At 42.5% G+C, this 14,328-nt stretch overlaps 1 protein-coding gene across 2 annotated transcripts in view; it reads left to right on the top strand.

The window, feature by feature from the left end:
- Positions 1-563: 563 nt before the first annotated feature.
- DYNC2H1 (dynein cytoplasmic 2 heavy chain 1) overlaps positions 564-14,328 on the top strand; it is a 151,838-nt gene continuing 138,073 nt past the window's right edge. For both annotated transcript variants that reach the window (XM_083735721.1, XM_083735720.1), the window contains exons 1-11: positions 564-1,192; positions 3,139-3,309; positions 5,753-5,888; positions 6,437-6,555; positions 7,769-7,913; positions 9,218-9,450; positions 10,378-10,512; positions 10,611-10,724; positions 11,885-11,996; positions 12,408-12,532; positions 13,483-13,658. In XM_083735721.1, coding sequence (XP_083591847.1) covers positions 989-1,192; positions 3,139-3,309; positions 5,753-5,888; positions 6,437-6,555; positions 7,769-7,913; positions 9,218-9,450; positions 10,378-10,512; positions 10,611-10,724; positions 11,885-11,996; positions 12,408-12,532; positions 13,483-13,658 — 1,670 coding nt within the window. In that variant the 5' untranslated portion in view covers positions 564-988. The remainder of the gene's footprint in view (positions 1,193-3,138; positions 3,310-5,752; positions 5,889-6,436; positions 6,556-7,768; positions 7,914-9,217; positions 9,451-10,377; positions 10,513-10,610; positions 10,725-11,884; positions 11,997-12,407; positions 12,533-13,482; positions 13,659-14,328) is intronic.

Genomic DNA, 14,328 nt, shown 5'->3' with positions numbered 1-14,328 from the left:
GAGCCAGCCCAGCTCTGCCTTGCACCTGAAAAGGCCACTTTCGGGGCTACCACCAACTAGACTCCCAATATGATTAGGCAGTGTTCGGGGCTTCACCACAGCATAACAATCAGTTATGGTCCTCTCCATAAGCGGAGAGGGTCGTGAGCTTCATCCTGGCTGCCTGCCATTCATCAACCTCTGCGAGTTAACAATTGCAACTTAGTTGCCCAAAGAGTTTATGTTGTTCAGGAAACAGCATGTTGGTTACTCATTCAATGATGTAAACTCGCAGTACGACTGTTTGTTTTGTTTTTTTTAAACTTTTAAAGAGAAAACAATCCATTCCGTTAAACTGTTGTTTAACATAAATAAATAAAAACCAACGACAACCCAGCAGTTCCCTCGGGCTGTTTCCGGAGTAGCAAACGGGAGGCTCGCTACACTAACCCTGGGCGATCCGAGCCCCGCTTGCTTTCGCATTTCACGTGGCGCGCAGAACCGGCCTGGCCTGGCGATTGCCGATCTCGCGTTCTGGAAAGCGGCCGTCGCTTGTTCTGGCCTGGGAAGGCGCGCGCGCGCGCGCAGACGGCTTCCACTGGGGTTGGCGGCCATTTTTGCTCCGCGTTACCATAGCAACCGGGCCTCGCATCGCCGCCTGGCCTCATAGCCCGGCTTCTCTCTTGAGGCTGGGCCGTGTAGTAGCGGCTCTTTCGGCCCCCCCCCACGCCACCCACCCGCCTCTCAGAGAACCGCTCCCTACTTGGTATGTGTTGTCGGGCCCCCTTCCCCTTCGACACCGGTTTCAGGACAGCTTTTATTATGAATATTACTTAAATAGCCTTCACCGCCCACTTTCGTTTCTTATCGTGAGGCAATCCTAACAAGCCCTGGAAAATTGTCCTGTCCCCCCCGTCTCTTTCTCCAGATCCCGGGTCGAGTCCCGAGCATGATGCCCGTCTGAAGAGCTCCCAGGTTCCCCGAGCCTCCCGCGCTTCTGCCGGCCGCCATGCCTCTGGACGGGGACGGCGATGGAGACAAGAGGAAGATCTTCATTTCGGCTACGGCCGCCAACTACTTCGGTCTGTCGTCGTCCGCCAGCCTCGCCCCGCTCTCGGGCGGCCCCGAGCTGGCCAACTTCTTGGACGACGGCAACGAGTTCCTGCTGTGCGTGCAGCACTCGGAGGACCGCCAGATCGTGGTCTCCAACAGGGTACGGGGCTTGCCTTCCTGAGCAGCAACGCAAGTCGAGCTACGGCGGACCCTCGGCAGTGAGCCCCTGGAATCCAAGGGGGATCACCCCCCCCCCCAGATTAGGATGGCACCGGCGCTTGGGGCAGGATGGCTTGAAAAAGTTGGGTTTGCTCCCAAGAAACAAGTCAGGAGCGAAACGAGGCTTTATTTCAGCCGGGCCAGACACCCAGTTTGGCACCCTTCCTTGCATGTTTGCGCGCGCGCGACACACACACACACACACACACAAAGGCTGGGAGCCCCAATGGTGTCCCTCTGGAGGCTTCATCTGGGGCAACCCCCCCCCCCCAAATGTAGCTTCGGCTTCCTAGGATTGCACTGTTACAACTGCAGCCTGCTATACAGCTGGGATAGCCCAGTTGGTAAAGCACAAGAGTCTTAAATCTGAGGGTTGTTGGGCAATGCAGAAACCTTGTGGTTCCTTCTCCCTCTATGATTCTATGATTCTTTGGCATCCTAAGAACTGAGGGTGAGAGGAGGATTGCAGCTTTGTAGCATGTTTGCATGTTTGAGGATCCCCTTGTGAATCCAGGCTTCTAGGCACTTGAATGCTGAGATACTATCCGGTATGCCTCTTACAAGTCTGCCACTCTGCCCTGCCAGGGCTCCTGTGCTTTTAACCACCGGGCGTATGATTGACAAGTGGAAATTTGACAGAGGAAGATTTTCCTCCCTCACTACTTTTTCAGTTGAATTGAACCTGGAAACTGGCGGAGTCAGGCCAGAATCAATGTAATGCACTCAGGCTTTCTGATTCCGATCCGATAATTATAATCTGGTTGCTGAATTCTGCACTAGCTGTAGTTTCTGGACTTTCATCAAAGGCAGCCCCACATGTAATGCACTGCAGTAATATAAGAGAGAGATTAGATTACAGCAATAAAACATCCAAGTATACCACAGTATGTGATGTATGATGCAGTTACTTAACACACTAGAGAAATGGGCGTACAGAACTCTGCCTGAGCAGGTGCTCATCCTTTGTGGATAGATAGACTGAGGCTGTGTGCATTTTCATTTAGGATTTTATAGGAGGCCTACAAATTCCCCTGAAATTAATGGAGCTTAGACTTTAGTGCTGCAGTGCTTAGACTGTACACTTATTTTAATCTGTTTCCACTGTTTTTATTGCATATGTATAAGCTGAGGTGGGCAGAAGGAAGTTGGCCACAGCCACCTTCAGGTGGATCACCTGTTGCATACTATTTGTTGGAATTCTTATAAAGAATGCTGAACTAGATGGTCAGATCCAGCAAAACAAGCCAAATTCTTAAGCAAAAACACTTGCACCTTTGCTTTTATAAAAAGGAGGAAAAAATAGCAGGTTTGCAGATCATGGGAAACACCTCTGCTTAAAACTCTGGAGACTGGGCTAGGTAGACTAGTAATCTTCCCTGGTATAAAGTAGCTGCATTGACACAAATTAGCTGCAGTTTAATTGATAAGTGATCTCAAGCATTCATGGTTTATACATTCCAAACCATTGGAAAACTATTGGGATTTTAGTAAAACAAAAAAGTCACAAACCTGAAGTGAGTCTTCCCTGGGATAAACCAAATGCTGTACAAGACGCTCAGGCAACATACTCATGATTCTTGTATATAATGTAGAGCAGTGGTTCCCAAACTGTGCTCTGTGAAGCATCTCCAGTGCTCTGTGAAGAGATTAAAAAAGAACAATGCACATACGTGCCTTTGGCATAAGAGCAACAATAGTGACAAATTTCCCTCCAGAAAAGTGCGACTAAAGTTTGGGAACCACTGATATAGAGTATGAGCAAGAAGCACATCACTATACTTGTAATTTACATGCACTTTAATTTTAGTGGTTTATAAATACTACCACTTTGGTTAATAAATTTTCTTCATTAGACTATATGAATATTTATGTTTCTTGATTGTATAGGTTGAAGCTGGCAGTTCAGAAGACAGAATGCTGGTATTCTTCAAACTACGACCAGATATAATCACAGAAGAGAATCTTCATAGCAATATTCTTGTATCATCTATGCTAGATTCTCCTATAAATATGCTTTATCAGTCAGTACGGCAGGTATTTGCACCAGTATTGTTGAGGGTGAGTAATGCAATATTCAACTTATTTCAATACACATGCAGGTTTGTTTGTTGTTTTTTGCTGCTATTTTACTGTGGTCTGGTTCACACTTCACATTAAACCATAGTGGGTTTTTTTAAAAAAATGCTTTAATGTGAATGAGTTGAAGTTCCTGAATAGCTCCTCCACTACTCCTTCCACACTGGGGATGAAACAAATCAGAGGCTGGCTTTATGTTTCCCTTAAACAAACCACATTTTGGGAATCCAAGGTTTGTTCTTGGCCTCCTGACTCTGGTTGGTTTGATGAAAACAAACCATGAGTTCTGCTTTGCACATAATGTGAAGTCAGCATCTAGTTTACTTCTTCCCTGACATAGCAAGAGGAACAGAAGAGTGGCTTGGAAACTCTTGAGTAATGTGCAGAACAGCACTCTGGGTGATGCCTTAACCCCTGGCAGGATGGATGTTTGCAAGAGAGCTTGTCTCTCCCATCTCTCCACTCCTAAGGGCCAGTAAAGTTCTGCCCCAGGACCTTTACCCCTCCAGCTCCACCACAAGACCATGGAGAGTTTTTATGCAAGGACAAGAAGTTTGTGTTTTGTTTGGGAGCGGACAGGGTAGAGCTGATAGGACCAAGATGAGATGGTGGAAGATCAGAGAGGACAAGGGTGCATTCATTAAGTCAAGATACGACTAGGGCATAAACCAAAGTTTTCCTGCATAGATAGAGGACGAGGCCATATTTTTGTAGTGTTGTAAAGAGGAAAGTGGTGCAACCTTGCAACAAATAATGGGAACAAAGGAGGGAGAGGCAGAGCTTTTACCTGTTCAGCATGGTGATATTGTTAAATTAAATTAAAATACTCAAGAAGAAGGGGACGAGGGAAGATTAGAAGTTTAGTCTTGAGCTTGTGATAATAATAATAATAATAATAATAATAATAATAATAATAATAATAAATTTTATTTATATCCCGCCCTCCCCAGCCGAAGCCGGGCTCAGGGCGGCTAACAACACTAAAACAGTACAACATTATAAAACATTATAAAAATAAATTAAAATCAAAATTGATGGCAACCATAAACTAAAGTTTTGTAAAGATTGCCAAAGGAGGGAGTCAGGCTGCGCCCTGACCAAAGGCCAGGTGGAACAGCTCTGTCTTGCAGGCCCTGCGGAAAGATGTCAAGTCCTGCAGGGCCCTTGTCTCTTGTGACAGAGCGTTCCACCAGGTTGGAGCCGCAGCCGAAAAAGCCCTGGCTCTAGTTGAGGCCAGCCTAACCTCTCTGTGGCTTGGGACCTTCAAGGTGTTTTTATTTGAAGATCGTAAGTTCCTCTGTGGGGCATACCAGGAGAGGCTGTCCCGTAGGTACGATGACAATGTAGCATCCAAATGGAAGTGTCACAGAGGCAGAGATGATGGAGATGATGAGAGAAAGGTCTGGGGTAGACAGGTTGAACTGGATGATGTGTATATGTGGTACAGAAAGCCATGATTTTATGAGCTCACCTCTGAAGAGTGTGTAGTGAGAAAAGCAGAATAAAATCCTGGGGGACTTTACTAGAGGGAGGGAAAGCAGAAGAGTTTCACACTATGGAAACATAAACAATTAGGTAGGAAGAGAATCATTGGAAGAAAGAATCACTGAGACTTAGGGTATAGAGGTAGCCAAGCAAAGGTAAGAGACCAAACATGTATCAAGGACAGCAGACAGTTGCAGAGAGAGAGAGAGAGAGAGAGAGAGAGAGAGAGAGAGAGAGAGAGAACTGGGCAGTGAGGAGGTCATCAATTATTTTTCAAAAGATGGTTTCATTGCAGGAGACAGCAGCTATATTGGAGGGAATGGAAAGTGAAGTTAGAGAAACAAAGGAATATAGGGGACTGCCTAATACTGTGTCATATTGTTGCTCTATGTAGCTCAATATGGCCTGTACAAAGGGGGGGGGGGCTGCAGCCCTCCAGATGTTGGACCACAGGTCCCATCATCCCTAACAATTGGTCATACTTTCTAGGGCCAATGGAATTGGAGTTTAACAACATCTGGAGAGCCTCAGGTTTTCATCCCATAGCTAAACTCGCTCACTGTGGCTTTTCAGCTTTTCAGCTTTTGAATCTTACGCAGCCCTGTCCAAAGAACCCAAATCTTTTGAATGCAAAGCCTGGACTCTGCCACAGAGCCATGTCCCCATAGTCTGTAGCCAGTGGGAATGCTCAAAAGAGTTTGGAGGGAAACAACAGAAGGGTGGGAGGGTGTGGTGAAGAGGATGGATAATGGTATGGCAGACGGCAACTATGAGATGGGATGGGTAAAAGAGAGTACATGGGGGAATCAGATGAGGACCACAGAGAAGGCAACTTATTAAGGGAGATCAGGATGGAGTAGAAGCAGAAAGGGTTGAGGGAGGTGTTGGATAAGGGATGGTTTTAGTGTGGAAATTTTGTCACCTGAAATTCTTATTACAGGATGAGAAATGGAGTAGAGAATTTGATCCCAAGCTTCAGAATCTTTTACGAGAGTTAGAGGCTGGTTTAGGTTCTGTTCTGAGGAGAACAGATCCTGCTTATGCAGGAGCCAAATACCGGGAAGATGATGTTCAAGGTACGTGTACTGACTCTATTTAGTTGTTTTTAGTTACTGTTGTTTGCTAATGTTTTCAAGGTTTTAAAAAATATTTATGGTTGTCTAGAACTTTTTTAATGTTATACCCTGCCTTAGTATCAGTACCAATAAAGAGTGGGGCTTTAGGTTTTTTTTTAAAATATAAAAATACATGAGGCACTTATTTACAGACAGTGGAATGTAAATTAGAAATGAATCTAATTTGTGTGATACAGCAACCTGCCATTCCAAGTGCCACTTGTAAATGTATCCCCTTGATATCAAAGTTCCCTAGACTTTGAAATAAGCAAATTGAGAATTATGATGTAAGGCTTCAATGCTAGTTAATTCTGAGTCATTCTTCACATTGTATATTTCCATATGAATATATTTTAATTCAGTGTTGAACTGCATTGCAGAGTATAAATTTACTGAGATTTAACAGAAGTTGATTAAATCCTGTAGCATATCTTCAGTCTGTTTCATATACATTAATAGACACAACTCTGAATGTTGTATTTGCTGGATTTGTTTCTTTTTTTTTACAGCAATACTTTGTCCAAATGACGAGTTTCAGTTCTGGACAGAGCGTGCTCAACGTGGAAGCAAGTCATCTAGCAAGGAGAGAGCCTCACATTTTAAAGAATTGTTTGAAGCCATTGCATATGTGTGTAACTTTTATTTATTCAGTGATGTTCTATATAAAACCTGCCCCAGTCTAGCACAATAATCACAGCCAACAGCTCCACATGCATGCTTGATTACTATTCCCAGCTTTGAGAGACTGAAACCCTCTTTGCAACTTCAGGGTTTTGGCTTCACTGGAGTGTACTCTTTGCTTGGAAGCATAGTTCAGTGATTTCTTGAAACCGCAGAGAAGGGTTTGAAGGATTGGGTACTCTGCCCATTAGGAAGTTGCCCATTTGAATGTTTTTGCTCTCTACAGAAATCAGCAGGTACTCTCAAATGTTTGAGCTTGTTGTTATCTGGCTCCATTTCAAATATTTAGGAATAACATGGGGCAGCACATGCCCTGTGGCACCCAGTGACATACCTGAGATAGTTGAGAATGTGCATTCATTCATAAATGTTTGGTTGATTGAGCTCTGTTTGTGAGATGTGGTGGCTGGTGAAGTGGCATGCTGGGAGGAAAGTGGTTACCATTGATAAGCAGCATCTGTGTGGGAGGGGCTCCTGATTCCTTACCTAAAATGTTGTGAAACAGAGGCATGGGCATGCTAGGTTAGCATTGCCAGCACACAGCTCATAAATGACCAGACAAAGCTATGCAGCTGTTGCTGTCTTGCAGTACTGTCTGGTAAGGGCATTGGGAATCCCCTCTTCTTCTGCCACCTCTTCGTTCACTGCCAGTCACTAGTTGCCATTGTTTCTTAATATAAGCTGCTTCAGACAATGCATTTGAAAAATGGGCTAGAAATAATTTCAAGAAAATAAAAATTTGCATGTAACTGCATAAAAAACAATATTTTCACAAAAAGGAACAGGGTTGTCAGTTCTTGTTGTATTATTATGTGTCATGCCTCCAAAGATGGAAGTCAGCTTTCACTAACCTGGTGGCCTCCAGGTGTTGATGGACTACAGCTCTGGTCGGCCCTAGCCATTGGGTTTGCTGGAGCATCATGATGGGAGTTGTGGTCCAGCAATATCTGGAAGGCACTAGGTTGGCAAAGGCTGGCATTAAGTAGTGAGTAAATACCACAAAGAATTAACAATCAAAATGGCAAAATCCCAGAGCATTTGCAGTCAAGTTTCTTACACAGTATTTTCATTAAAATATTCGTAGGTAAAGTCCCGTGTAGATTGTAGTCCTGTTCTTTAGATAGAAAGTTATGTTTTTAAAATACATATTGTATCTCTAGGATTATTACAATTTGGACAGCTTATCTTTATTTGAAGTTGTGGATTTAGTCGAGACTACACGGGATACTGTAGATGATGTATGGAGACAGCCGGAACATGAACCTTTTCCTCAGCCACGCATGCAAAATCTTTTGGATGTCATAGGTAAAGTTGTTTGTAGAGAAACTCAATTGTGATGAACAGATGCTTAAAACATAGGTTGTTGCTCTTTGAGGAATTTCTAGCATTTTGTTTTAGTACTTATGTGCTTCTCTAGAAGTGTGTGGAGAAGTGCCTGAAAAGGGAAGGTAATATGGAATAAAATTATCTGAACCCACGTCACTCCTCTTCCTAATGTATTCTGCTCAGTATGAGTAGTATGAGATTCCAAGTTGTCTCCAGTGTGTTGCAGATTTGCATGGACTGGACACAGATGCTCTGTGCCTTTTAGGGCAGTGTTTCCCAACCTTGAGTCTCCAGCTGTTTTCGGACTACAGTTTCCATCACCCCTAATCACTGGTCCTGCTAGCTAGGGATTATGGGAGTTGTAGTCCAAAAACAGCTGGAGCCCCAAGGTTGGGAAACACTGTTTTAGGGAATCAGATTTATTAAATGAGGATACTGGGTATTTGGCAGTTCTGTGTGAACATACCCATAGTCTGCTGAGCCAATGTTAAATATAACGTGAAAATCTGGGGGTTAGCATTATTCCTCAACCCTTACAAGGATCTTACTGGCTCCTCTACATGTAACCTGTGTGCTGACATGGCTGCTACTCAGAGCTTTCGAGGTAAATCTTATTTGGGTCTGCCTAGATGTCCCCCTGAATCAGATAAAGACATCTCTAGTTGACCCTTCAGCCCAAGTCATTGAACAATCTGTAATGATGCTTGATGCTCCTCATGTCAAGTCAAAATCCAGCTAAGATACAATTCTAGTCTGCAACATGGATTGGCGACTATTATCACTGTACCTTTTGTGGTATTGCTCTGCCCGAACAATCTTCTTCACTGTGTTGGTGAATGCAGATTTGGAACAAATATTTCTCTTGAAAGGTTTAAAAAAGATAAAGTAGTAAACATGATTATAGGGAAATGCAGCTATGGCAGGTTTGCCAATTTAGTGGGGGCGACATTGATTGGGTTGGATTTTGGGGTGGGGTAGTTTTTAGATAATCTTGTACTGGTAGTCGGTTATTAAGTAACGTATCTGTGTTGTCCCTTTACTGATGGAGGCTTCATATTACATCCAATTATACGAAGTATTTGACTCAGTGGTATTAAATTTTTTGTGATAGCTGCTTGATACTGACAGCATAAAGGTGCCATGTTCTGAACTGAATTATTACACCTGTCTAGTATGTTAAGAAGAAAGGTCTAAAGCCATAAGTAGTGATGGGGAACATTTCTTTCAGCTAGAGAAGGTACACTGCTTGTAAGTAATTTTGCACTATCTGTATGTGATTTCAGCTGGCTCTCTTGGAAGATTTGTTCAGAAGAAACTAGGAACGTTAAATCTATGGGAAGATTCCTTCCACATTGTGAAAGAAAATCTAAAGGCTGGCATCATGATTTGTGAACAATGGGTAGCAGCCTGTGATCACCTTACTGGGCAGCTTTGGCAGCGTTATACCCCACATGTATGGCAAGATGAGAAATACGTTCCTGAAATGCTAGGGAAGCTTGGTAAACGACTTGAAGAGGTATCAATTTGCTTTATTTTCTCTTTTAGGGTGAGGGGGAAGAGTTGAAGCTTTTAAACATAATGCATTCTATTGGGGAGGGCCCATAGCTTAATGATAGAGCAAAGTTCAGTCCCATGCATCTCGGAGCAGGTTCTAATAAAGACTTATGTTTGAGCATCAAGCAACTTGATGAATGATGGAGATCTGTGAGTTGCATCCCTATTTTTGCAAAAAGTTGCTGCAGGGGACCTTATTCAGACTGGAACCCTGATGCTGAAGGGTGGGGATGGGGAGAAACACTTTTTAAAACCCTTTCCATGTTTGAGTTTCTCTAAAGGGGGCAGTAGAAACTTCATATTTGGGGTGATTTTCATCAATAAATTAAGGTGGTGCTGTGAGGAGTAAAAGGTTAATCCTTTCCAGCACTGTTGCAATATTTAAGCAGGTAAGGGAGATAATCATGGATGCTGATTGGATCTCTAGTGCGGCTGCGAGACCAAGCTGCTGTTGGTCAAAATAGACAATATTGGGTTAATAACATCAATGATCTGTCTCAGTATAAAGGAGCTTCATATGGTCAATTCCTAGGAATTTTTTTGGGTCAAAACTGTATTATTGAGAGTTCTATTCTCTTATGGAATTCCCATTAAAAAGTTTACTCCTCGCCTCAGTGATGTGTTGTTGTATTTATTACTTCAGATAATGCAACATTAATTATAATAAATTATTCTAATTATAGATATGATCACAAATCTAAATGTTAACATGATAATGGGTTAATGTAATTTTCACTAGATTGAATGCTTTGTTGATAATTTTTAAGAGAAGGTTTTAAAATGCTCTTTTATTGCCTCTAGGATTTGTTGCATGCAGTTTTATTAGTTGATAACCTGTTGCAGGTGAGGGGTTCATATATATAGTTAAAATATTCCTTTTCTCGTATAGGTGCTAACTATTAGAACGCTTCATGAGAAACTTACCTATTTTTTGCCAACTGGTGAACAGCAAGCACTGCACCTTGCCCAGGTCTTTGAGCCCTTTGCTGGTTTGAATCCTGTGCACTATAATCCTTATACAGAGGTATTCACACTTACATCTTATTGTTACACCCCCTTTAGATTGTATTTGATAGTATTGATGAAAATGTCCCCAACTAAATGGGTGTTCTTTTCCCCTAGCCTTTATGGAAAGCAGCAGTATGCCAATATGAAAGGATTATTTCTCCTGCAGAACAAAAAATAGCAAGCAAACTGAAAACATTTATTTCAGAAATTCAAGACAGTCCACAACAGGTATTTTAAAAAACAACAAAAAAATGGCATAACTAGGCATTTAAAGAAATACTTGCTAGAAATAATGGATGCTTCAAGCTTCTGGATTAGTAGGGGGTGGTGGCTGACCTTTTTTGCCTTGTGGGCCACATTGAAAGTCAGCCACCTCTCTTGAGTGCTGCATGGCAGTAGTGGGGAAGCACAGCAAACATATATGCATGCCTGTACACACAAACAGAGGGGACGCGGGTGGCGCTGTGGGTTACACCACAGAGCCTAGGACTTGCCGATCAGAAGATCGGTGGTTTGAATCCCTGTGACGGGGTGAGCTCCCATTGCTCAGTCCCTGCTCCTGCCAACCTAGCAGTTCGAAAGCAGGTCAAAGTGCAAATAGATAAATAGGTACCGCTCCGGCGGGAAGGTCAACAGCGTTTCCGTGCGCTGCTCTGGTTCGCCAGAAGCGGCTTAGTCATGCTGGCCACATGACCCGGAAGCTGTATTCCAGCTCCCTCGGCCAATAAAGCGAGATGAGCCACAACCCCAATCGGCCACTACTGGACCTAATGGTCAGGGGTCCCTTTGCCTTTACACACAAACAGATACCTGACAATCAAGAGGCAATATTTTCTCCTCATTGTACTGCTGGGATAGGAGGAGAGGGACTTTCCCTCCCAGCCCACAGCCCAGCTCTGTGATGAAGAGCAAATCCCCTCCCTTATTTACAAAGGCACCTCTCCTGCCCCCGGCACAGTGCACTTGCTAGGTCTTAGCATACAGGAAGACATGTTCCTGTCTGTGCTTGGTGCCACTTGAGAGGGCGAAGAGAAGCCTTTGCAAGTAAGTGAGGACAAGAACTGCTTCTAGGAGGGCTGCCAGGCCATTGGAAGTGAATTCACAGGCTGCATGTGGGCTGCACATGCATCACTCCTGCTCTAGATAAACCATTCCCTGGTTTTATTTAGGGGCTCACTAATTAGCTACAAAGCTGAAGTATGTATTGAAAAGTCAAGCTGCTATGCTGGGTGTGTTCACCATTCTCTGGGTGTTGGGTGGGAAGCCTCCAGATCAGTCATGGGTTATGGTGTCCACTACCAATTAAAAATATAATAGTTAATGAACACCAGTCCATGATGGTCCATTGCATTTGGTTTAGTAGCAATTTTTTAAATGTATATTTCTAGCTTCTTCAAGCATTTCAGAAATACAAGGAGTTAGTAAGACGCCCAAGCATTAGCAAAGAATTGATTTTAGAAAGAGAAACCTTGTTGGCGAAACTACAGGACTCGGTCAAAGGTAAGAAATACAATTGTTACTTTTGAAAATAGGCATTAAAATATTGTAAGGTTTGATTGTTCACTTCATTAATGTATCATGCTTGTTTTTCAATTGGGATAAATCTAATTGCATCTTTCATGATGTACCCCACACTGAGATCTGCTTGGAAAAGAAGAGTAGGTTAAAATGGTTATGAGTGAAAGATCACATGGTGAGAAAATCGGGGTTGAAATTTTATGGAAGGAATGCATATTCATACTTAAATTTTGCAGTTTAACAAATTCAGCAGAAGCTAGGACATACCAGTATAGAACTTTTTCAAAATGTTAGTCAAACTCAAGCCTTTTTAAGCTGGGCATAAGGAGAAGTTCAGTGATTCTAGAGCTGTCAGTAATATTCACTAACAATTTGCTTTTTACTGTTATACAGATTATCAAACAGATTTTGAGGCACGATGCCATGGTACTCCTGGTGAAGCATCAGGACCACTTGCTGGCAAAAATCTTTCTGAAGTTGTGAATAATATTGTTTGGGTGCGCCAGCTAGAATTAAAGGTACCAATTAAAATCATTGAGCAGATTAAATAAATAAATAAATAAATAAATAGCAGTTCACAATATCATAAAAACACAAAAATGCCCAATTCAACTCAGTATTTGGCACTACATATCACCACTGTAACCAGAGAATCAAAGAGCCAGTACTAAGGATCATGAAATACCTGAATATATATATAATAGTCATCCAAAGCACTCCATAGTTGCTGCCATCTTGAACCCTGATAATAATGGAATAGGCTCTCCTCCACACCCCTATCAGATGGCATCTACATGTTATTGTATGGTCAGGAGGACCCAAATGGGTTGTTTTGTTCTTTTTTAAAACTGCTGTTGTGGGTTCATCAGTACAATAAACTAATGCCAAAGCTCCCTTTTAAAAAAATATGTATTTATTTTTACTGCTTGCTTTTCTAGGTACCCTGCTGAGATAAAGTAGTACCAAAAATTATTTATTGTGGTCCTTCAGTATTCATCCACTTTTTTATTTAAAAAAGGATCTCTCTCTCTCTCTCTCTCTATCTGTCAATCATCTATCTATCTATCTATCTATCTATCACTCCTGTGTGTCCATTCCTGTGATTCTGTGATGCCCCCTCCTTTTTTGGGACCCACCAATTCACAAAATATGCACACCTTTTTAATTGGCTACATTGACTTTTACATTGCGACATTTGTCTCCTGGAGGGTTGACCATGGGTTGGTGTGACCCTCTTACTGAAAATGGCTAGGTACTCCAGTGGTGGTTGCATTATTTTAAGTCTCATATAGGACACAATCTAGATCATGCTCTGTGAAAGAAAATGTAGGTGAACAGCTCTCCACAAGTGTAAGGGAACCTGATAGTTCGAGCAGGTTTAGGCATTCTGTAGTCTGATATTCTGAATAATAAATCATTGTCTACATGCTAAACTACACGCTAAACTTCCAATCTTTGAACGTTTCAGGTAGATGATGCCATTAAGATCGCAGAGGCCCTTCTTTCAGACCTGTCTGGATTTCACAATTTCCGACGAACTGCAGATGATCTTCTAGAACATTTTAAAGTATACGAACAGGAACAATTTGATTATTGGTCCAGGGACATTCAGGCAGGGTTGTCAAACCCCAAGTCTGGTCTTTGGTAAGTGTAAAAAAAATTGCCCTCAGGGTCCCTTCAAACTCTACAATTCTATGATTCAAAGAGCAACTCTAGAACCTGTAGTTAAGCATTTTAGTAGGATAAGGTTTGAGTCAAGCAGTGCATTTAAAAAAAATATCTAAAGCATCTCTCTAGAGGACTAAAGAACCCAGATCATGACGGTAGAACATTTACAGAACGATTTACAACTGTTGTGGGTGTCCATGCAAATTGCAGATGCGAAAACTAATTTTGCTTCTTGCTTCTCACTTCTTGTGCTTCTTGCATGAGGTTCTTCTTCTGAAATGAGCTATTAAGTTGTAGAGTAGGAAGTAATGGCTTAACAGGGGGAATGGCAATGTTGCTCAGCATTGAGAACAGTGCAATGACTCCATCTGTTTTGCTCATAGACCCTCCTCTGCCATGAGGAAGAGTTTGAAGACCTTCACTCCAGTAGCTTGTTGTAGGGGACATTAAACTGAGGAAAACTTGCACTGCCTTGAATGTTCCTAGCAAAGAAAGGAGCAAAAAAGCAGTGTGGCTTCTGTTACTTCACTGAGGAGAGGGGTGAGCCTCCTTCAGTAGAAATGTGTGTGAAGCACAAATGATGAGTGGATGCATTCCATCACTTCCACTGAAAAAGCTGTAGCTGATTTCACTGCTTTCCTCATTA

The sequence above is a fragment of the Podarcis gaigeae genome (genome assembly GCF_964106915.1).
Source record: "Podarcis gaigeae genome assembly, chromosome: 4".
NCBI lineage: Eukaryota > Metazoa > Chordata > Lepidosauria > Squamata > Lacertidae > Podarcis > Podarcis gaigeae.
The sequence above is the reverse complement of the archived record's forward strand: the minus strand, read 5'-3'. Positions and strand labels throughout refer to the sequence as shown.